General features: G+C 39.4%; 1 protein-coding gene across 1 annotated transcript in view; it reads right to left on the reverse strand.

Annotated features, from left to right (window-relative positions):
- The window catches only part of LOC102819221 (TGF-beta receptor type-2-like), a 101,897-nt gene extending 88,230 nt beyond the window's left edge, over positions 1-13,667 (reverse strand). Inside the window, 1 exon segment of the mRNA XM_006851595.1 lies at positions 13,574-13,667. Coding sequence (XP_006851657.1) covers positions 13,574-13,667 — 94 coding nt within the window.
- Positions 13,668-23,817: the final 10,150 nt, after the last annotated feature.

Genomic DNA, 23,817 nt, shown 5'->3' on the forward strand with positions numbered 1-23,817 from the left:
AAAGTGTTGAAGACCCTCCTTGGAGACTGATTCTAAGAAGCTCCAATCTAAAGAAAGCTTCATATTTGAATGCCCCTACCATTTGCCATGTTCACATGGCTCTCCAAAGAATGCAACCATATTACAGGATCACTTCTGTAATATGGTTTACAGGAAGAAGGGTGGCTTCAGGAACTCCCCATCACACAAACACACTGCCATCTTTCTCTCTTCCAACCATCCCAATGGCAGAGGTCATTTATGAGTCACAAAAATGAAAGTCAGGAAGCAGCAAAAAGTGTCTTGAGTATAATTAATTTTATTAATTTTTAACTGCAAGGTCAGCAGTTCAAAGTCATCAGTCACATCTCAGAAACTCTATACGGGGTCACTACAAGTCAGAACTGACTCAATCACACTTAACAACAACAACAACCTAATCATGACATTGTAGTATAAACACTGGACTGCTAATTATGCAATGGGTGGTTCAAACCCACCAGCTGCTCCAAAGAAATCCTATGGTTTTCCAAGCATCCCTGAGTTGGAACTGACTCAGGGGCACTTAACAACAACAAGATAATCATAAGGATCTGGGGCTCTCTGCAAGAAATTAACAAACATATCAGAGGACAAACGAATCAAAGATGGTCTGTGATGGATGCAAAAAACAACAAAAAAAACCCACTCCTTAACTACCACACTGTCACAGATGGCAGCTCCCTCAAATTCAGAGAAATTAAGACTGAAAACAGAGCAAACCTCCACCCTAAAGAGCAATTTACACAATGTAGATTAATTGAGGTTTCCCACAGCCCACGGTTCTCTCAAATAACAGTACAGGTAGTTATGAACAATAAAGTCACAGACATTCAAATTGGGTGGTAAGAAGTATGCAGTCTAGAAAAACAAAAGTTTCCACTCCAGTCATGGATGCACAAGCAGCTTCCCTGGCCTTTACATGCAATGACTTGCAAACAGCAACAATCTTGTAGTGAGAGTACGTACACTAAACCCTGAAGAAGATCAAACAAAACTATATCCCTCAAGTAGTTTCTATTCAGTAAAGAAATCCTTGTGTGGTACAAACTGTTACCATGCTCAGACGATAACTGGAAGTTTGGAAGATAGATTCTATCCAGAGGTGACTTGGAAGAAAGGCCAGGCAATTTATTTTCCAAAAATCAGCCACAGAAAACTCTATGGAACACAACTGTATTCTGGCACAGTGGGGCTGCGATAAGTCAAAATCTACTCCATGGAACTGTTTTAAGGGAGTTAGAACACACACATTCCATCTTAGGTAGCTTTGTGAACAAAGTCACAGGAGTGAAAAATGCAAAGTCTATTAAAGAAGTTGTGTGGAGGAATTTGCTGAGGATACTAAAAAAAGGAAGATACAAGAGACAAACCGGCATTCAAACCAGGCTTTATTTCAAAGGTGTTTTAGGGCACGGGTAAAGAATGGGTACCTTTGGAGGAGAAAATGGTCACAAGTTAGGCAATTTTTTGATGTTTGAGGTAGCTGGTTCAAGGGAAGCCAGCACGTGACGCATGTACAGGGGTTAACAGAGATGGTAGAGAGGCTTGACCTCACGTACACGTGTGCGTCAAACGGATCTTGTGTTCCATGTACAAGGCCCTGTCTTAGAAGCCATGATGTCCCGACCTCACTGAGGAAGTGTGGACCATGTAATCACCAGGGATCCATGGGGGGTAATTTTCTGGAAGCTGAGTCACCTACTCAAGCTAACATCTGGGGGTAAGTGAAATGTATGCATATTGAAGAGATCAGGAACAAGAAGGGGCACAGATCAGTTTGGACACTTTTACAGATGTCAGAAATAAGAGGTCAAACTTGCATTGTGATACCAAAAATCTAGAGCAAAAGTGAAGCCAAATGATTTTATGTTTGTATACCTTAGGTTCCTGTTATAAGCAAATGTCTGATCAAGAGGTTCTAGATACTAAGATTGAAAAAATTCTGATAAGTATGAGATTTGATGCAACAGGAAGTAACATGAGATAGAAGCTGCAATGGAAAGATTTTTTGGTTTTTTTCCATTTCTCTCTCATGCTTTGTGCTTTTTTTTCTCGCTTTTCTTTTTTTGCCAATTAAAGTTCAGGCATCAAAAGCAAAAGAACGGACTTCTGGTGTGACACTGTAAGATAAGCACTGCACTGAGAAGCACAAGGTTGGCGGTTCTAATCTACCAGCTCCTCATTGGAAATCTATATACAGAGTTGTTATGAATCAGAACCAACTCAAAGGCACTTCACAATAATAACAACAACCCTTCTAAACTGTGAGAAAACAAATCAGAGTGAGAATCTTTTAACCATTGCTTTGAGTGGTTGCACTGTTAAGTGCCCAATTCTTTTTGGGTTTTTCAAAAAACAAAACAAAAGCAAAGGAACAAAATTAGAAAATAAAATTATTTGTAATAGTCAGAAAGTAGGTAGTTGTGTGAACTGGTTATTGTGACCAACATATGAAGTATGGGCATTAATAATGGGCCCATTATACCCACTGCCATCTAATAAATTCTGACTCAGTGAGACACAGACAAAGTAGAACTGCTCCATAGAATTCCCAAGGCTACATGGAAGCAGACTGCCACATCTTTTCCACAGCTGGTAGATTTGAACCACAGACCTTTTGGTTAGCAACAGAGCTCTGAAGCACAGGAACCCAAAGAGAAGAAGAAAGTAACTGAGATGCATGCCACTGAAATGAGTAAATACATCTCTCAACATTTAAACTCTTTTGTGAGTGTTGAGAGATGTAAGAAACATTTACTGAATGTTCAGCTGAGTATCACCCAAACAAATTTCTGAAAACAGAAGGGGAGAATGGTAAAAATTACACTGATATGTAAAATCACTTCCTGAAAGCCTATGTCATGGATTTATTAATTTATTGACCTGGTATGGCACTAGTCAATGAGCACTGGACTACTAACCAAAAAGTCAGTGGTTCAAACCCACCAGTCGACCCTCAGAAACCCTATGTTGTTGTTCATAAGTGTAATCAAGTGGGTTCTGACACATAGCAAACTTGTATAGGGTAACCACCGATGTTGCGATTCAAATCAACTTTGCAGCCCAGCCAGTTAATCCACCACACCATACCACAACTCCCAGAAACCCTATACAGGGTCACTGAGGAGGAAATGACTTGATGGCACTTAAGAATGCAACCACTCAAAGCAGTGGTTAAAGGATTCTTACTCTCTGCTAACTAGTGTCTACAGACTTTTCAGAAATGCAATTATGGGATGCAACAGCTACTACTCTGCCGAAAACAGCAGTCTGAAAACTGCCAATCTGTAGCAAGTTCTGTCTTTTCTGTGAATATTTTGAGAAAAGTAGAGGAAAATCTTTGAAAGTCAACAGAACATTAATTATATCCAGACCCATTTCCTTTCTTTACCAAAAAAACAAACTCTTTTTGGGTTGTATTTCTTCTCCTAGATATAGCAACACAAATGTGCCAACATTTTATAATTTTCTACCTTAGAAAAAAGCCTCCCAATGTCTTTACCAGCACAGTAGAAAGAGAGAATGAAAACACCATAATTAACCAATGAGAAAAAGCATCAACATCAAAACCAAGTTTTTTCTTGATCATGGAGTGCATGCATTCTAGCTGAAGTAAACATGCCATTTAGTTAGGATGTATGCTCAGACATCTGTAGTAGGAAAATTTCAAATAGCAATGGTTTCTTTTTCCTTATTTTAATGGTATCCATCTCCAATGAACTGCATGTGGTGTCTGTAGTGTCTGTCAATTCTGACAAATTTTCTATTTTGATTAGTTAAGGATGTTATGTTAATGGTTTCTAAATAGATTTCAGTGCGTTTCTTCACATATATAAGAATATAACTTATCAGAACTGGACAACCAATCTTGTCCAATTCTTGTCACTGTGCATGGAAGGAAAATGAGAGTCAGTGGGAACAAGAGATAGAGGCCTAGTCACCCAGATGTCCTAATTCTCTATACAATGTGCTTGTCTCCCCCAGCTGTCTCCTAGGCAGAGTCTTTCTTAATTTCAACCTAAGGTTCAGGTCTGGGTTACCTATCATTTAACATCAAGGTTCTGGAACCATTACATATTTGTCTCTTTTCTATTTGGAGTGTAGTCCCTAACTTTAAAAAGTAATGAAGAGTATGGGTAATGCTATAATAAAAAATTGGTTTGGTGATATAACACCACAGATTTTAGTTTATATTTGTAAGTAAGGGGGGCATTTTATATATTTTATTTCTTTTCCAAGCCAACAGGCAAATTCTACCATAGTGTAGACTCCATTCTCATGGAAGCTGAACAATATAAATTTCAGGGGCATTCTTTAAGACAAAGAATACAAAATACAAGAATAGAGATTTAGTAATAAAGTAAATATGCAGTTAGAATTTAAAATGTCACAAAAATAGCAAAATTTTATGTTACAAGTACTAGATATAAAATTTGAAAGAAATTATTCTTACTAATGATATGACTGACACATCTTTGAAACATTTTTCCTAAATATTTTACTGTTATTGTTAAGTGCCATTGAGTTGGTTCCAACTCAGAGTGATCCTATATAGCTTTTCCATGAAGGAGCTGGGTTTGAACTGCCAAGTTTACGATTAGCAATCCAATGTTTAGCCTAAAGCACCACATATTTTTGACTACATAATTTTGAATCGCCTTTTCCAACAACACTTTGCAATATACTATATAAAAAGAATAGAAAATGTATCCCAGTGTTTCCTTTAGTAACTTTTGTTGATCAATTTGTGATTAGTGACTAATTTGGGAAACTTGTTTCAACTTTCTAACTTATTCTATAGATAAAGTCGCATAAAGTTTGTAGATAGCTTCCAAATTAGGGAAATCACTATGAAGTTTCTTTAGTATGTGATCTGTAAGGCTCAAGGCATTTCAAATTTTCTTAAATACCTTTTGACAAGATGACTCTGATTAGTTTCATTGCTAAGGCTTCTCTCAGGCCACAGGAAGGATTATATCAGGAAGACATCTTTAAGTTCTATTGACTTCATGGTAAATGCTCCTTGGCATTCAATCACCATTTCCCTTCATATCTGATGCATCCTTGAACTCCCTTATTTCTTCCATATAAAATGAGACTACTTAGACTCCTTGATGACATAACGGTTCCATGATTCAGCCAATACTGTATCATTTGCTGCACATACTGAATTTTCCCATGGAGATCACAAGATGAGCATGTCTGACTACCTGATGTATTATCCAAACTTTATTTTATTTATTTATTTTTGCTAAGGAAGTTAACTGAAAAATGCTTAAGCACAAGAAAAATGTTGGATATAATCATTATTTCTTTGAACACCCAGAATCTCCTCCTACCTATGAGATAATGGAGAAGTGGTTTATGTCATCCAAGCAGTATCATCTCAATATAGTATAATGATTAGAGCTCTATCTAGATCCCTATGCCAGACTATCTGGCTTCAAATTTCAGCATAATCATTGGTTAACTGAGTAACTTTAGGCAAATTTCTTAATCTCCAGATGATTTAGTGTTCTGCCTATAAAATGGAAACTTGCTTCTGACTTATTTTAAGGATTAAATAGTATACGTCAAGTGCTCAGTGTGGCCGAGGCAAATCATAAGATAGCTCAACTACCATTATTGGAAACCTATCCATACGGTCTCTGGAGTCAAGGTACCTAGAGATGGAAACCTCTCACGGGGTATACAGCAGATTCCATTTGCTTGTGCAGAAAAATAATATAGACTTTCAGGGTGACAGAGAGTCATTCCTAAGCAGAAGAGTGTGTCACCCCTACAGGCCATGGATCTCTGGTATGGTTTACAACAATAAAAAGCTGCTCTGGCATCTGCTAGAAATATACACCTGACCCCATATTTTCCTTCAAAGACATCCACACCTATTCTGTCAAGCCCCTGGTTTTCTTAAATACCTACTTATAGACTACTGTATACTTTTTATATCACTGGGAGACCTTTTTACTTCCTTTAATTCTCCTAATTTGCTTACTTCTCCTAAGGGATTTGAGAAGGCCATGGACTACTCAAGTGAAATATTTACAATAGTAGCTGAAAACACCAAGATAAGAGTCACCTTGCTGTAATGTTTTCAATAAGCTGAGGAGGAAATGCAGCTAGGGAAGTAAGAACTTTTCTTTTCTTTTGATTTAGGACATGTCAAATGAATAAACAACATAATGAAAATCTGACTTTTTCAAAGGAAATATAACACTATGATAGCAGATTCATAGTTTTATAACATAAATTTTTATTAGTGAACAATGCTCCTACTACAGAGAAATTACAATACAATTGACAAAAACTTCCTTCTACTGAATACCTCTACAAAGAATGTGACTAATGCCACACAGACTTCTAACAGGGCACAACAAGCGTACCAATGGAGATCCACCTATCATAAAACAAAATATTTAACATTATAAAACAAGCTAACAAGACGTTCAGCCAAACATGCTCTATTCTCCTACCAAGGAGCCCTGATGTCAAAGTAGGATAAGCACTGAGTTGGCCTTTAAAACCTATCAGGCACTCCACAGGAGAAAGATGAGACTTTTTGCTTCAGTAAAGATTTACAGTCTCAAAAACACTATACACAGGGTCACTATGAGTCAGAATCAACTCGATAGCAATGAGTTTGTGATTTTTATTCTCCTACCTTGATTGTGTCCTGGTGTGGCACTGTAGGATAAGCACTGGAATGCTAACAGTAAGGTCAGTGGTTCAAGCTCACCAACTGCTCCTTGTAAACCCTATGCAGGGTCACTATGAGTTAGAACCAACTCAACAGCACTTAACAACAACACTTTGATTGAAAAATGTATCTTCATAACATCTTAGGAGTTCAGGTTTAACTTGTGAATTCTTGGAATTGGCTGATACAGGGAGAGATTGTCACTGGGTACCAGCCAATATCTGCCTTCCTTTATCCACTCCATGAATCCTGCATCAACGTGAACCTTGACAAAATGCACATATAACCAATAACAATAAAAGCCCTCAGGAAGATAACTCCAAGCATTCCTACAGGCCACAGAAGCTGGTTCAGGACCTCCTGGGCAGGGAATTACAGGTAGCCAGGTGCCCAAACTATGGTATAAAAAGGGGAGTGCTGTATGGACTCACAGAGCTACAAGTCTCCTCACTCTATGGGCAAGGACTTGCCCAGAGAAGAATAAGAGTGGCAACCTCTAAAGAAAGTCAAAATCTCTTTCGCGTGTTTCCCCCTTGTTCCCCACATTAATCCTATATTTTATATAAGGAGCTGAAAAACTGCTGGATGGGTGGGCAAGGAATATCTCATAAAAAATAAAGAATCACATGTCTTGAGAGCATACAGCCTTTCCTAAATTTGAATCTCAGCAGTGACAAAGAACTTGTCCTGCAGCTAAATCCATTATATACTCCAACTCTGTAAATAGAACAGAGATGCTAGGGAACCATCAAGAGCCTAAAGGTCTATAAGCAAAATGCCGTAAGGTGATGATGCCCTAGGACACATTGCTCCATAATGAATGCCAAGCTCTAAAAGGATGATAGCAGAAGTAATACTGGTGGAATGGGTGAGGGAGAAAGTTAACTACCTACATGTTTTTTAGTTAGTGGGTCCTCAAAATTCAAGTTGTCCTCTTGTCCTTTGTTACGTTGAGTAAGTTCAGTTCTTCCTGTCCTCACCAGAAATATAGTTTGAAGTCTGTCCACAGATCATGGTACTATATGACTGGAATTTGGGGTTGATAATGCTATTGGTGGTGGTGGTGTTGTTGTTAAGTGCCGTTGATTCGGTTCCGACCCATAGCGACCCTGTATAAGGTTTCCATTGAGCAGCTGATGGGTTTGAACCACTAATCTTGTGGTTAGTAGTCCAGCTGACCACGTTGGTGGCGGCGGTGGCGTGCCAGGGAGTCGGTTCCAACTCACAGTGACCCTATATAGGGTTTCCAAGGCTATAAATCTTTACAGGAGCAGAAAGCCTCATCTTTCTTCTGTGAAACTGCTGGTAGTTTGCTGACCTTGAGGTTCGCAGCCCAACTTGTAGCCATCACGCTACCAGAGTGCACATCCAACTACTCTCAATGGTCAAACCATGGGTCACCTGCAGTGTCCCACCACCAAAATGCTATTATCAGATTAGGAACAGTAGAGAATCCTTGTTCAAAACAAAACAAAACACTACCTTATCTTGATTTTCTATAGTGTAAAAACAACTCAAAAGAAGGCAAAGCACATAAACAAAGGCAATCAATTAAGTTAGTAGCAAAGAATTGAAAATGCTAGCCAGTAAATTTTTCTTCTTTTGAATATTAATACTCCTCACCTCCCTCACCCACTTCCTTCCCAGCACATATGTACACACCTTTATTACTCCATGAAAAACAGCCAGAAAGACTGGCCATAAAACAACACACATTCATAGAGATGAACCTCAAGTGACCTTGAAGAGACATCATTTTCTCCACTTAAAAAATAAAGATAATAAAAGTTATCTTGCGGGTATCTTTTGAAGATTAAATTAGATAAGTAATGCCAAGTGGCATTACTGAGTAATTCAACACTGTTAAAGGGGTTAGATAAAAACTTTGAATTGTTCAGAGCTTTTTCCATATGCCATCAGAACAAAGGAACAAATTCCACACTATTAAAACAGTCAATTTACTCATTTACATGAAAGCCTAACTATTTTCAGTGAAAGTGAAGATTTTAATATTAAGACCAAACTCTCAAAAACAGTCACTGTTGGTAAAAAAAAATGCTATTCCTCGGTTGCACTACCCCCAACAGGATGACGTATAGGCACAGTGCAGCACTTAACTTTGGTGCTAACAAATCGGGCTGCTAACCTCAAGGTCAGCAGTTTGAAACTACCAGCTGTTCCGCTGGAGAAAGATGAGGCTTTCTGCTCCTGTAAAGATTTACAGATTTGGAAACCCTGTACAGGGTCACTAGGACCACCACCACCAACTTTGGTAGCATAGTAGCTATGAGTTGGGCTGCTAACTTCATGGTCAGCAGTTCGAAACTAACAGCCATTTTGAGGGAGAAAGATGAGGCTTTCTGCTCCCGTAAAGATCTGCAGTTTAGGAAATCCTATGCAAGGTCATTATGTGTTGGAACCGACTCCATGGCACATAACCACTACCACCAAATGATGTGCCAGGCACTGCATGAGGCCTTGGAGAATACGAATATGACACACCTTTGATTGATCAGGTGGGCATACCAAAATATCTGAGGGGCAAGAAGTCACATAAAGACATAATTTCAGCTTACTATTTTTAAGAACTTAGAAAGGCCTAGACCCAGGAAAGAGCATTTAGCTCAGTTTGGGACATTCCAAGCAGGCTTCCTAAAAAAGATGACACCTGGAATTAGGTCTTAAAAGATGAATGAAAATTAGCCAAGTAGCAAGGGTTCTATACAGAGGTACTAGCTTAAGCAAAAGCTAATCTGCACACAGCATGTGATAGGAATTGAGTGAAGATGTTATCAACAATAAGAGAAAGTGTGGAGCTTGGTGTGATGTCAAGCTGCAAAGTCGCGAGGTTCAATGGGCCAGGTTAAAGAGCTAATACTCATAATAATATAAGGTGAAATTATCTGAGCACTTATTATGCTGCAGGTACTTTGCTAAGCACTTTAAAACATAATTTTATTTAATCATTCCTATCTGGTAGCATAGTGGTTACGAATCGGGCTACAAACCCCAAGGTCAGCAGTTCAAAACTACCAGCTGCTCCACGGGAGAAAGATGAGGCTTTCTGCTCCCGTAAAGATTTACAGCCTCGGAAACTCTGTTCAGGGTTTCTATGGGTAGGAACCGACTAGATAGCGCTTAACAACAACAACATAATGAAAGAGTCCTGGTGTGGAGCTGCAGAATAATGGACTGGACTGCAAGGTCAGTTTGAACTATAAGGTCTGCCAAGGTCAGCGCTTCAAGTCCACCAGCCGATCCCCAGGAACCCTATACAGGGTCACTATGGGTTGAAACCAAGTTGACAGCACTTAAGAACAATAAGTTAGCCAAAAGGTCCATGGTTCAAACTCATCAGCCGTTCCTTGGACACCCTATACAGAGAGAGTGCCATGAGTCAGAACCAACACAACAGCATTTAACAACAACAATATAACTCCATGAAGCAGGTTCTGTAATTCCCACTTTAAAAATGAGGGCACTGAAAGACAGTAAAATAACATGCAACAGTTGACACAACAACTGAATGGAATGTGGGCTTTAGAACCCAGGATGACCTTTTTCCAAAACTGGTACCATATATTCTTCTATCTCAGTCTGTCTTCCAAGGGAACACTGAATAGACATATTGGGTTCATCATACTGGTTAATTTCACTGGAGAATGGAATTAAAGGTGACCCAACTGGGACCTGTAACCAGGCATTAGTAGAAAAGTGACAACTGGTCAATGGAAAAAACATGTTGGAAGGCCAGAGAAGCCAATATTCACTGTGCACACCCTCCTAGTGCATTCAACAAAGAATGGACTTTTGAAGATGAGGGTGGGGAGCCTAGAAAATAGAACACCAATATTTAATAATGCTCAGAGTACAAAGGTTTAAAATGTGTATCCTTCTCATGGCTCACAACACTGTCCTTGATGTTAAACTCAATGAGGGCAAAGACTATGTCAGTCTTACTCATTCATGATGGTGTGTGTCCTGTAGGGTGCAAGTAGCCTCTCAATAAATATTGCTGGAAGGGAAGAATGAGTAATAGCCACTTTTTACAATGGCACCAATCAATGTCACTCATAACTGGGGAAATAGGGTTAGAAAAATGAACCTAAAGAAAAATTTTAAGAGTCATGTTGCTACTGAGCAACAGTAAATAGTCAACTGAAATAGAAAGTAGTTAGCAGTTATGCTAATTTCTCAGGCAATAAGGAGTTGCTGCCACCATGCAATGCTATCTCAAAAAGTCAGCACTGAATTCAAAATACAATTCGTATTTTGTATAAGCCATAACTGATTAAAAGTAAGATGTTATTAAAGGAAGTGGCCTGAAGGGGAAAATGTGCTTTATGAAAATAAAAGTAAACATACCAAAGATCACAATATGGGCCTACTGGTTTCCAGTTTCTAACCCTCACAGTACAAATGTGTTGTTAAAGTGACTGAAGCAATCAGAGAGAACGTAATCCTTTGACATTTTTATCTACAGTTTACGCAACAATCTTCTCTTAGGTACAATCTACTGAAAAGAAAAAAAAAGCATACTCTTCAAATCTGAAGAGTTTTCAGACATGTAGGTTTCCTCAAAAAAAGTATTCTATTTTTAAGCATTTAGTTAAAGTAAATCTACTAAGTCTAAAACAAAAGCTAAAAATGGACAAATGTACTAATTAGTGAAATTTGTCCTTATACTGAAGTTCTTTACCCATGCATCAACCTACTAAAAAGAAGATGTTCTTTCAGCTGACCTAATTGGAGGCTATATGCAATGTCATTTCTTCATCTTATCTTACACTGAGATATTCTGAATTATGTTAGGAAAAATTCTACAACTAATTTCATACATGAAAAATTAAAAATACAAGTGGAATTAGACTCCTCCACTATTCTTTTCTTCAACTTTCAACCATCTTCAAAAACTTAATTTGATTCAGATGACTAGAAATTCAAAAGTAACTCTTGGCTCAAACATTATAAAACTTTAATTCCATAAAAATATAAAAACTTTAGGTTTTGTAAAACTGCTTTTTTTTTTAAATCAGGAAAAAAGCAACTAGGCTTTTAGAGCTAATTATTTAAATGTGTGTATGTATAGATTCAATGAACCTGACTCATAAACTATTGAGTCTGGAATTTGCAAATCATAAATCTTATCCTTGTAAACAAAGCCTATTTCATATAGACTAATAAAATCAGGGCCCAATAATTTCCTTCTTTCATAATCTAAAACTAAAGTTTTATTGATTTTTAATGTACAAATAAAAGTAGGGGTGTCATTTTTAATATTTATTACCAAAATACAGCTCAGAATTTAAGAGTCTGTTGTAAAATCAAAGACACTTGAGCACACTGCTACTACAAATATAGGAAAACATCCAAGAAGGAAACACTGAGATTCTATTAAACCCTAGAACTCAAATATGTTACAATATTTTGCTTACAATAGTGCTTCTTCCTCATTCCACTAAAAACTCCCAGCCCATGCCACCTTCAATACAAGCCATAATTTTTTAAAGTTCCCAATCTGCTTAAAAATCTCTGTGAAATTTACCATGTAGACTCTCCTCCATATTTCTCCCACTCAAACCTAAGTCAGTTTGGGCCCAATGGTAAATAAGTGTGAATGTGAGCTGTCAACATCCTCTGCAATTCATCCTGTATCTACACAGTTCATTTCCAACTCATCAGGGCTTTGGGGGGGGATGTTAATGAGAAAGGGAACATAAAGTTATCTAAATTCAATCATGGCATTTGACAGACCAGGAAGCTGAAGCCCAGAAAGATTAGACAACTTGTTATTAGACGACTTGTTATAAGATTCAGTTACCCAGACCATAGCAGCGGCAGATACTCAGTTTTATGGACTATAGCTGCACAACCTTTGAGGTTGCAGGGATTCTGTTCTCAATTACTGCAATTTTTTTTTTTTTTTAAGTTCTAGATCAAGATTGATTTAGTGTGCAGTCATTTTACGATGTTAACACTTCCAAAAGAAAACTACAGAGAACCAATTCCCTGAAGGCAACACTCCCAGCATCTAGCATCTGGTGGTGGTGATGGTTCCTACTCATAGAGACCCTATATAGGGTTTCGAGGCTATAAATCTTTATGGGAGCAAAAAAACTCATCTGTTTCCCGTTGAATGGCTGGTAGTTTCGAACTGCTGACCTTGAGGTTAGAAGCCCGATCGTAACCACTAAGCTCCCAGAGTAATTCTGTTCATTCCACCTGACCATCCCCACTTCCTAAGCCATTCAAGCCAAGTGGATAACAACAGATCGCTTTCCTTCGGAAATCATTTCTTTTCTTGAAACTTTTCTCCAGTATTCAGGCCTCAGGAGCCGGGCTGACGGGACGTATAACCACTTCCAGGATCTCAGGGATAAGTAACTGGCCATAAGGGGGTGTTCTCCGAGGGAACTTGAGTGAGCGCTCGGCCTGGCCAGGTGAGCATCGCTGCTGCGGTGTCCCCAGGTGAGAGAGCTGCCAGGCTGGCCTCAGTGGCTGCCGCACCGGGCCGCTGTTCCTCAGTCACCTTCAGATCACCAACTTCTCAAACTTCCCTTTCCGGGGCTGGGGGCTCGCCTCGGACGCAGCCAACACAACGTCTTTCCTAGTTACACAAAGAGGACCAAACGTGCTCCGAGCCCCCTTCCATTTTAACTTTCTTTCTCTTTTTAAGGGAAAATTCCCGCATCCCTGAGATTCTGAGAGTCCGACTGCTTGGGTGCAGCGAAGGAAAACTTGCCCCGTTTCCGCTCTAGCGCTAAGTTCCCGGGGCCGACTGTCAAACGCAGAGAAGGGGCGGGGAGGCCAGGAGACCCCCGGTGCCCCGCCAATCCCAGGTTGAGGGCCACTCACCCGACTTCTGAACTTGCTGTGGAATCGTGCTGGCGATGCGTGTCCACAGGACGATGTGCAGCGGCCACAGGCCCCTGAGCAGCCCCCGACCCATGGTAAAGCCCGCTGCTCTTCATAGACCAAGCCCCAAGCGCAGCGGACGGCGCCTCCCCCGGCTCCTGGCTGTGCCTCCGCGCCGCGCCCTCTCCGAACCCCGCGCCGGGCGGCAGGGCAGATGTGCGAGCCAGATGTGGCGCCCGCGAGTGAGCTAGCAGGGGGCCTGGAAGTCGCCGGAGCGCGGGGAGGCCCCCGGCGGCCGAGGGGAGCTGCGCAGGAGGCCGGCTCCTGCCCAGGGCATGTGCGCGCGCGGGGGTGTTGTCTGTCCGTGCGCGCGAGTGACTCACTCAACTTCACCCGGGCGCTGCGGGGGAAACAGGAAACTCCTCACCAACAGCTGGGCAGGACCTCCCGCCGCCGGAGAGCCTGCTCCCTCTCCTCCGCTTCCAGCCCTCGCGTTCTCGCGTGGCTGTCAATCATCTCCCCTAGACCAGCCCCTTTCAGGACTTTAGTAAACTTTCAACTGCCCCACTCCTCCCTCCTACACCACTCTGGAGTGCTTCTCTCTGAGCATTTACTCAGGAATGAATAAGTACAAGCATTTTCAGAAAGAATTTGAACTTAGCCCTATATTTTCCATAGCATCCCCATGCTTCCCTCCCTACTGCCGCCTCCCAGGCCCCATCCTATTCTTTGGATTGTTTCTAGAGGCTCTAGAGTTGTGCTTTTCAAACTACTTTCTCAATCCATGAGAGTATACTGAAACCTATTTTATGATTGTTCCCCCCCCCCCCCGTAGGTTTTGCTAGGAGCCATAGAGTAGGTTCCTACCCATTTCATTCAACTTTTATTTCGTTTATGCATACACTGTGCTGAAAGCATGGACTCCGGTTGTGGCACTGTAGGATCAGTATTGGACAAGGTCGGCAGTTCAAACCCACCGGCTGCTCCTTAGCAGGGTTGAGATGAGTCGGAACTAACTGGACAGCACTTAACACCAACCTTCTGAAAATAAAAAGGATTTAAAATACTTACTGATGAAGATCAAAGACTACAACTGGACCAATAAATGTTGTTGTTAAATGACTTATAATTGGTTCTGACTCATAGTGACCCTGTATAGGTTTTCTGAGCAGTGGTTGGTGGGTTTGAACCATCAACCGTTTTGTTAAAAGTCCAACATATATCCTATAGCACCACACCAGGAGAGGATTCAGACCAATAAATAATATCATAATAAATGGAGAAAAAATATAAGTTCTCAAAGACTTTGTTTTGCTTGGATCCACAACCAACACTCATGCAAGCAGAAGGGAAGAAATCAAACGATGTATGTTGCATTAGGCAAATCTGTGGCAAAGACCTCTTCACAGTGTTCAAGAACAGAGACATAAATCTGAGGACTAAGGATGCAAGCCATGGTATTTTTCAATAACCTCATATACATGTGAAAGTTGGACAGTGAATAAGGAAGATCATAGAAGAATTGATGCATTTGAGTTGTGGTGTTGGTGAAGAACATTGAAGGTGTCACGGACTGCCAGAAGCGCAAACAAAGTCTGTGTTGGAAGAAGGGCAGCCAGGATGGCCAGACTTTGTCTCTCATACTTTGGACATATTATCAGGAAAGACCAGTCTCTGGAGAAGGACATCATGCTTGGTAAAGTGGAAGATCAGCAAAGAGAGGAAAATTCCCAATGAGATGGATTGACACAGTGGCAGCATCAGTGGGCTCAAGCACAACAATTGTGAAGATGGAGCATGACTGGAGGGTCGCTATGAGTCAGAACTGATTTCACCACCCAAGGAGCTCTGGTAGCGTAGTGGTTACGAATCGGGCTGCGAACTTTAAGGCCAACAGTTCGAAACTACCAGCTGTTCCGCGGGAGAAAGATGAGGCGTTCTGCTCCCGTAAAGATTTATAGCCTCGGAAACCCTGTACAGAGTCGCTATGGGTCGGAACCGACTCGACGGCACTTAACAACAACAACAACAATATACATATGTATGTGCATGCACAGTCACATTATAAAATGCTTTCTCACTGTAGAAGAGTCTTTTCTGAGTCTTTAATATGCATGTGGATTACTTAGAAATCTTGTTAAAATGAAGATTTTAATTCAGTAAGTCTAAGACTGGATCTAAGATTATCCATTTCTAAGGAGCTCCTGGTTGGTGCCTCCAAATTTGAGTATCAATGCTCAAGAATGGTCTTTTCCTGGATAACTGTAAATGATCAGCAATCACAGAATAATAAAGAGAAATATATTATCTTCTGAATGTATTAAATACAGCAGAAAATATAAAAATAAAAGTGACCTTGGAGTAAGCTAAATATATATGTTTGCATTGCAATCTGCAAAATAATAGCAAAGGGAATATGATAGGATAAACTGTCGTTTTCCTTCTTTCTAAGGCAACCAGCTTTGCCTAAGGTAATCCTGCGTTACCTCTGTTTTGACAGTAATTATTAATAGAAGCCCTTTCTCTTTCAGATGTGTCCTGGTTGAATAATGAATTGTATAGTTGTCACTATTGTCCTTTCCAGCACTGAAGGTGTCTCTGGCCTTTTAGGAAAATGTACCTTCCAGTTCTCATGTTTATGATGCAGGAAGGACCATAAAATCAGGAAGGCTGGGCATCTTTTTGCCTGCTAACAGCTTCACCAAAGCTGGAACTACTTTAGCAATGGAAAGGTTGAATTAGAAATTTACTGTGCAGTCAATTCCTTTCCTGCCACCACTATACCTTGCCAGAACTTGAGCAGGAGTTTCTTAAATACTTCTCTTAAAGCTATTCTGGGTCCTTTTACTTAAAACCAGAGCTGGAATCAGTTTTTCAAAATGTAGGCCTAATTATATCAACCAGTTGATGGAAATATTTCGACAGCTTCTCATAGCTCTTAAAATAGGACAGAAAGTAAATTTTTTATCATGTTTTTAAGTCCCAGTCTGTCCTATAACATTTCCTTTCCCTCTTCCCATTCTCTAAATTTCTTAAACAAGCCCTGTATCACTTCCACATCAGACTTCCCTTGTGTGGTCTTTCCTTACTTTGTACTTCTTTTACTCTTTTCCCAGTCAACGTCTGGTCTTCATTGGGTGAATCATAACTTCTGTAATGGATAAGCTTTCTCTGACCTTCCTCCCTAAGTAGATCTCTTAACTCCTCTTGGTACTATATTCCTCTCGTTTTTACCACTTTCTCTGGTAGCTTAGCAGTAACGAGTCTGGCTGCTAACCTCAAGGTCAGCAGTTACAAACTACCAGCCGTTCTGTGGGGAGAAAATCTGCTCTCATAAAGATTTGTTGTTGTTATGTGCGACTCATAGTAACCCTATACAGGGTTTCCGAGGCTGTAATCTTTACAAGAGCAGAAAGCCTCATCTTTCTCCTGTGGAACAGCTGGTAGTTTCGAACTGCTGACACTGAGGATAGCAGCCTGATTCGTATCCACTATGCTACAGCCTCAGAAACCCTATATAGACTTACTATAAGTCAAAACTAACTAGATAGCACTTAACAACCCCAACAACTGTAGAACAAGCATTGGACTAGTAACCTCAAGGTCGGCAGTTCAAACCCACCAGTCACTCTCAGATCCCTTAGCATTCCTATGAGTTGTAACCAACTCATTGACATAAAAGAACAAGTATTATGTATGCCATTCTTTTAATTCCTCTTCCCAACTCAACTCAAAATTTTTTGAGGACAGAAATTTTATCTTTCCCTTCACTTACTACTTTGTCCCCAGAATCTACTACATCATAGGTGTTTAAGAAATATTTGTTGGATGAATGAAATAATTATATAATATTTATAAGAAAACTCTTCTTAATCATCCTAGTTACTTCATAACCCTAAAGAAGGCATTCTATTATGTAATTATTTGACTTGTAAACAAGCTCAATTTTAGTTAGAAGGTGATGTCACTACTACTTCCTTTTTTTAAGAATGGAGAAGTATATGAATTTCTTTCTTTTTCTTCTTCTTTATTTTTGTTTCTGAGCACACATGTACTTCCTTACTCTCCAGATCACACTGAGGCAATACATGCCCAATCCACTCCAAAGACATTCTTTTTTTATAGTTATATCAAAGAAAAGATGTTCTTCATTGTTATAGTTGTTGTTGTTAGGTGCCATCAAGTCAGTACCTACTCATAGCGACCTTATGCACAACAGAACAAAACACTGCCCGATCCTAAGTCAACTTTACTACTGTTGCCACGCTTGAGTCCATCGATGCTGCCACTTGGTTAATCCATCTTGTTGGGAGTCTTCCTCTTTTTCTCTGACCCACCACCTTACCAAACATGATATCTTTCTCCAGTGACTGGTCCCTCCTGACAATTTGTCTGAAGTAGGAGAGACGAAGTTTGGCCAACTTGGCCTCCAAGAGGTACTCTGGCTGCACTTCTTCCAAAACGGATCTATTGGTTCTTTTGGCAGCCCATGGCACTTTCAATATTCTCCTCCAACACCATAAACTCAAAAGCATCAATTCCTCTACGGTCTTTCTTATTCACTGTGCAGCTTTCATATGCATACAAGGTTATTGAAAATATCATGGCTTGGGTCAGGTGCACCTTAATCCTTAGGCTGACATCTTTGCTCTTCAACACTTTAAAAAGGTGTTGTGCAGCAGATTTGTCTAATGCAATACGTCGTTTGATTTCTTGACTGCTGCTTCCAATAGTGTTGATAGTTGAGCCAAGCCAGAACGACATCCTTGACAACTTCAATATTTTCTCCATTGTTGATAGATCCAGTGATAAGGATTTTTGTTTTCTTTACATTGAGATGTAATCCATCTGAGGGCTGTGATCTTTGATCTTCATAAGTAAACGTTTTAAGTCCTCTTCACTTTCAGCAAGCAAGGTTGTACCATCTGCATATTGCAGGTTGTTAATGAGTCTTCCTCCAATCCTGATGCCATATTTTTCTTCATAGAACCCAGCTTCTCAGATTATTTGCTCAGCATAGAGGTTGAATACGTATGGTAAAAGAATACAACCTTTCTTAATTTTAAACCATTCAGTGTTCCCATGTTTTGTTCGAACAACTACTTCTTGGTCCAGGTACAGATTTCTCATAAGCACAATTAAGTGTTCTGGAATACTCATACTTCACAATGTTGTCCATAGCTTGTCATGATCCACACAATCAAAAGCCTTTACGTAGTCAATACAGCACAGGTAAACATCTTTCTGCTATTCTCTGCTTTTAGCCAAGATCCTTTGGATGTCGGCAATGATATCCCTCAATATATTGTTATAGGCCTGGTTTGAAATAGATGATTCCTTGCTGGAATATTTAGTTGGCTGTTATTAAATGCTGTTGAGTCTGTTCCACCTCCTAGCCACCTTGCATAGGGTTTCTGAGTAGCGACTGGTGGATTTGAACTTTCGAACTTTTGTTGCAGTTTAAACCAACTTTGTGGTCTAGTACTTACCCTACGACTCCACACCGGGACTTTTTTGAAATTAAAGTATATCATTAATGTTGATATGGGTCTTGATGTGGTACAGTAGAATAAGCACTCGACTTGCAATAACAAGCTTGGCAGTTCAAACTCGGCAGCCGCTCTCAGAAATCCTACATAAGGCGACTATGAGTTGGAAAAAGCTCAGTGGTACACATTAATAACAACAATATTGATTACTTTTGTTTGCCTTTACCATTTCTGATTCAGTTGTCAATGTCCTGAGAAATCGACTAAAGTATGAATTCCTCATTGGTGTAGTGCTGTGGGTTATTGCACCAGACTGCAAAGCCGTTTGACTGCAAGATCGGCAATTTAAGCTCATAAGCTGCTCCTCGGAAACACTATATAGGGTCTCTATGGGTCAGAGTAGACTCTATGGCACTTGACAAAAACAACAGCAACAATGCAAACTAGTCTTTCAGAAACTCTCTTAATGAAATAGCAGACTTGTTTTTGTTGTCTTTAGTTTCCCCCAGTCAACTCCAGCTCATAGTGACCCAGGTATACAGAGTAGAACTGCTTCATAGGTTATGACCTTTTGGAAGCAAATCACTAAGCCTATCTTCTAAGACACTCTGGGTGGGTTTGAATCACCAATCTTCCAGCTAGTAGTTGAATGTTTAACAGTTTATGTCACCCTGAGACTCATAGACAAGTAAACCAACGGATATTACAGTTTGAAAATCATAAAAATGTGTCAATTTGCCCTGCTGTTAGAGAATCTCATTGAAAGGAAATACCCTTTTTTGGGTATTGTTTTCACTCATGTTTGTGCATTTGGCTTAATAAAGTTTTTTGTATATTCACATAGGCAGTCCATAATACACATATGTGAATGTTGAGCCATTTGCAGATGGAAACAGGACCAAAAAAGCTTAACTCAGGGTCTCAAGAACTAGGAAGGTAATTTTTAAGCCTTCACCAAGGGCTTAAAACCCAATTTGAAGCAAAGTCAAACCACCTAACAGTATTCCCCTTTCAATTATATAAACTCTGCACACGTACAAATTGTTGAATTGAATCAAAGTGTGGTTAATTTCAAACCTTGCATGTCCCAGTTGTGATGACACAAGAACATTGTACTTCTCTGAACTTTTTGGTATTTAGCTGTTAAGGTTACTGGCAGCTAAAGAGAGTGACAAGAAAATTTCTCTCCTGACATATCAATCAGTCTGTATGCTCACCTACCATTCCTTGGCCAGCTTTTCTTCCATTTGAATCAAAACAATAAACACTGAGATGAGAATGAATTTGTGAGGGTCACCTTTTGAGGATCATTTATAATGCTTGCTCCTCTAAGAAACATTTTGTGAATTCCCCCAACCTAACATGATCTCTCTTCTCACAGGAAGCTTTTCTTTTCCCTAATTGTTACTGTGTTTGCCTCATTTTGAGTTGTAGTGCACTATAATTATTTGTTTTTTAGAATTGCACCCTACCAATTTTAAAGCCTTTGAAAGTATAGTTCAACTCCTTTTACAAAATTGAACCACATTCTACTCCCTGAAAATATTAAGTACTCAATGTGTATTTTTTGTGTGTATCTTCAATAGAAGGAAAATCAATTTCAATCCTTTACAGATAGTAGCAGAATCTGCAATCATGCCACATGCTTTAAAAAAGTATTAGTAGTTGCTTTTAACCACAAAAAAAACTATTTAAAACATTATAAAATTAATTTCTGTGTATTGTAGTCAGAAAAAAGTTAGAAATACGTATATATTTTTTTAATGTAAAAAAGTTAAAAGTTCTTAACATCATTGCCCCAAGGTAACTTCTATTAACATTTTGGATGTTACAGATATGTAGATGAGCAGAGCAAACACAAGGAAATATGCAAGCTTTGATCAAAGGTTTCAGAATGTCTACAGTATAGATGTAAAGGAAAGTCTGAAATATTGGCCCCAATTCTGTGTCCCACCATGCTTTTTTCCTTGTGTCTGTGTACCTCCTCTTAAGAGAGGCAAATGATACTTCTCCACACTGTGATCTGTGTTTGGTCATTTCACTGGTTTTGATCAATAGGATGTCAGTAGACAGGAAGCAAGAAGAGGCTTGCATGTGTTTGCATGGTTGGTGCAATGCAGTAAATTACTCACAATAGCTCTTCTAACTATAGTCTTTATAACTAGAATCAAATGACTAAATAAGACTATGCAAATGTGAGGTTCTTGTTTTGGGAGCTTTGATTGTTGTTGCTAAGTGCTGTTGAGTCAGTTCCAACTTATAGTGACCCTTCATAGGGTTTCTGAAACTGTAAATCTTAGAGGAAACAGAAAATCCTATCTTTTTTCCAAAGAGCACTTGGTGGGCTAGAACCGCTGACCTTGTGGTTAGCAGTCCAGAGCTTATCCTACAGTCATAGTGCTCCTAAAGAATTGGATAGCTTACTAATAAAGTACATAAAGACACCGTTGTAGGACTTCTTGTTGTTGTTAAATATCTTTGAGTCAGTTCCAACCCAAATCCTATATAGGATTTCCAAGGAGCAGCTGGTAAGCTTGAACCAGTGACCTTGCGGTACAAACCGACTTTGCAGTCCAGTGCATTAACCCACAGCGCCACACCAAGACCCTAATGTGAAGACTGGTTGGTTTTGACATCCCACTAAACTTAAAATGAGACATCTTAGAGACAGAAAAGAAGGGGTCTCAAGACTGCCAAGAAAGAAGAGCTGGGAGGGGAATGTGCCATTTGTGCCCACTTTCTGATCCTGGCCCTTAGAACCTCCTTAACCCAGGAGACAGAGAGAATTATAACACTGGTGAGGCAGTAGCAGAGAAATAGCAGCAGCCAAACCAAGAAATCAGGAGGAGATGCTACAGTAGGCTTCCCAATCCATAGAGGGAGAAAACTGAGCACCTTTGGTCAGAAGCACCTTTGCTGGTAGAGTGGGGTGCCTCTAGGTACTTGATGGAACTAAGTTTGCCAAATCATAGAACTAAAGCTGAGCACCTTCAGGCTGAGACTTAATGGCAGAATTGATTGCTTCTGGCCAATTATCAGAGGAGATAAAAGAGCTTTGTAACACTTGCCCAAGCTACTGTGAGGGGGTTACAGAACCAAAGGCTAGAGAGACCTGTGCCTGTGTTTATAGGAGACGAGTGTATCCTGAACGAAGAACTAAATCCTCAGTCATTTCTGATTCTGAATTGTAACTTGTTACTTCCCTAATAAACCCCATAATCATGAATATTGACTGTGAATTCTAAGTGGCCATTGCAATGAATTTTTGGACCTAGCAGAGAAGTACAGAATGTTGTGAGGAGGGATGGTTGGTACCACAATTTGCAAAAAAGTTGGAGGATAGAGGCATATCTGATCTCCTTGTCATAAGAATCAGCCTTCAGCTGTTGCTCTTACTCTTCTTCCTCCTTTGTGAAGTTAGAGGAGGTCAGATTCCTCTGCCATACTGTTTTTACAGTTGGGTTTATGCACATGTACTTCTACCATGACCATGAAAAGAACGTTCCTTTGACAGCCTGTTAGTCTAAGAAGATGAGAGAAATGAGGAACAGGTCTAGACCACCTCCTGGTCTCCCTACTTGGCTGTTATCTACGTGAGGCAGGAACTGTGACTTTCATAACTTTAGCTTTCTATGTCTGATCCATAGCTACTACTCAATAAATGCTAGTGAATACAAGAATGAATACAATAATAGTGAATACAATAATGAGTTAATAAATAAGCATTACATTCAAGGATTGAACTTTGGAGATTGTGTATTTTGGAAGTACGAGAATCTGCATAGCACTTGTGTGTGAGTATAAAATCAGGCTGATGGTATTTGTCATGGAGTTTACACACCAGTAAATAGGAAAACATAGTAAAAATGAAGTACAAAGAAATGATTCCTAAAAGTGAAAATACTACAACAGATGAGGATAAATTTCATCTCCAGAGTGATAATTTATGTCACTGACCACTATATTAAATAATTTAATTCTGGAAAAATGCTCATTTCTAGTTTTTAATTTCTCATGAAAGAAAAATTAGTTTTGAATTTTTTTATTTCAACTCACTACTTGCATCCTAGGGAACACTAGTCAACTTCACTCACATTTTAACATCATTTTCTAAGCTCCATAGTCATCCTGTTTGTTCAATAAGCAGTTATTAACCAAACTACAGCACAGATCCTTGAAAATTAGACATTTAGTCAAACATATGTTATTGCTTTATTTGTAAGTGTTAATTGTTCATTTCACAAAAGTACAAAACCATTTAACATTACAGACACATTGACTCCAATGTTGTCTAAACTGATTTTATTTATTTGGTGTTAGAAAAATGGTGCTAACAATTATCTTAAGAGCTGTGTTTAATTTGTATTTTAGATCTATGATATTATATATCTTAGAGCATTAAATATTGTTGTTGTTGTTAAGTGCTGTCGAGTCGATTCTGACCCCATAGCAACCCTGATATAGATGTACATTAATTATAGTTAAGGAATACATGAGATTTGTTGGTCAAAACTTTGTACTCTAATAAAAGATAAATGTGTCTGGATAGTGGTAGATTTTCAAAGGTCTTACCCAAAAACAAACAAACAAACAAACAAACAAACAAACAAACAAAAAACTGTACTCTAAAAGCAGCTATTGTCATTGTTTCGGCCATCTTTGTTTTTAATGAACTCCAAATGGTTTGTTAATTGGTGTAATGGATACCAGAAATGAATTTTCATTGATGAAATGATTAGTGGTCATGGCATTTGG

The sequence above is a fragment of the Chrysochloris asiatica genome, unplaced genomic scaffold (genome assembly GCF_000296735.1).
Source record: "Chrysochloris asiatica unplaced genomic scaffold, ChrAsi1.0 scaffold00030, whole genome shotgun sequence".
NCBI lineage: Eukaryota > Metazoa > Chordata > Mammalia > Afrosoricida > Chrysochloridae > Chrysochloris > Chrysochloris asiatica.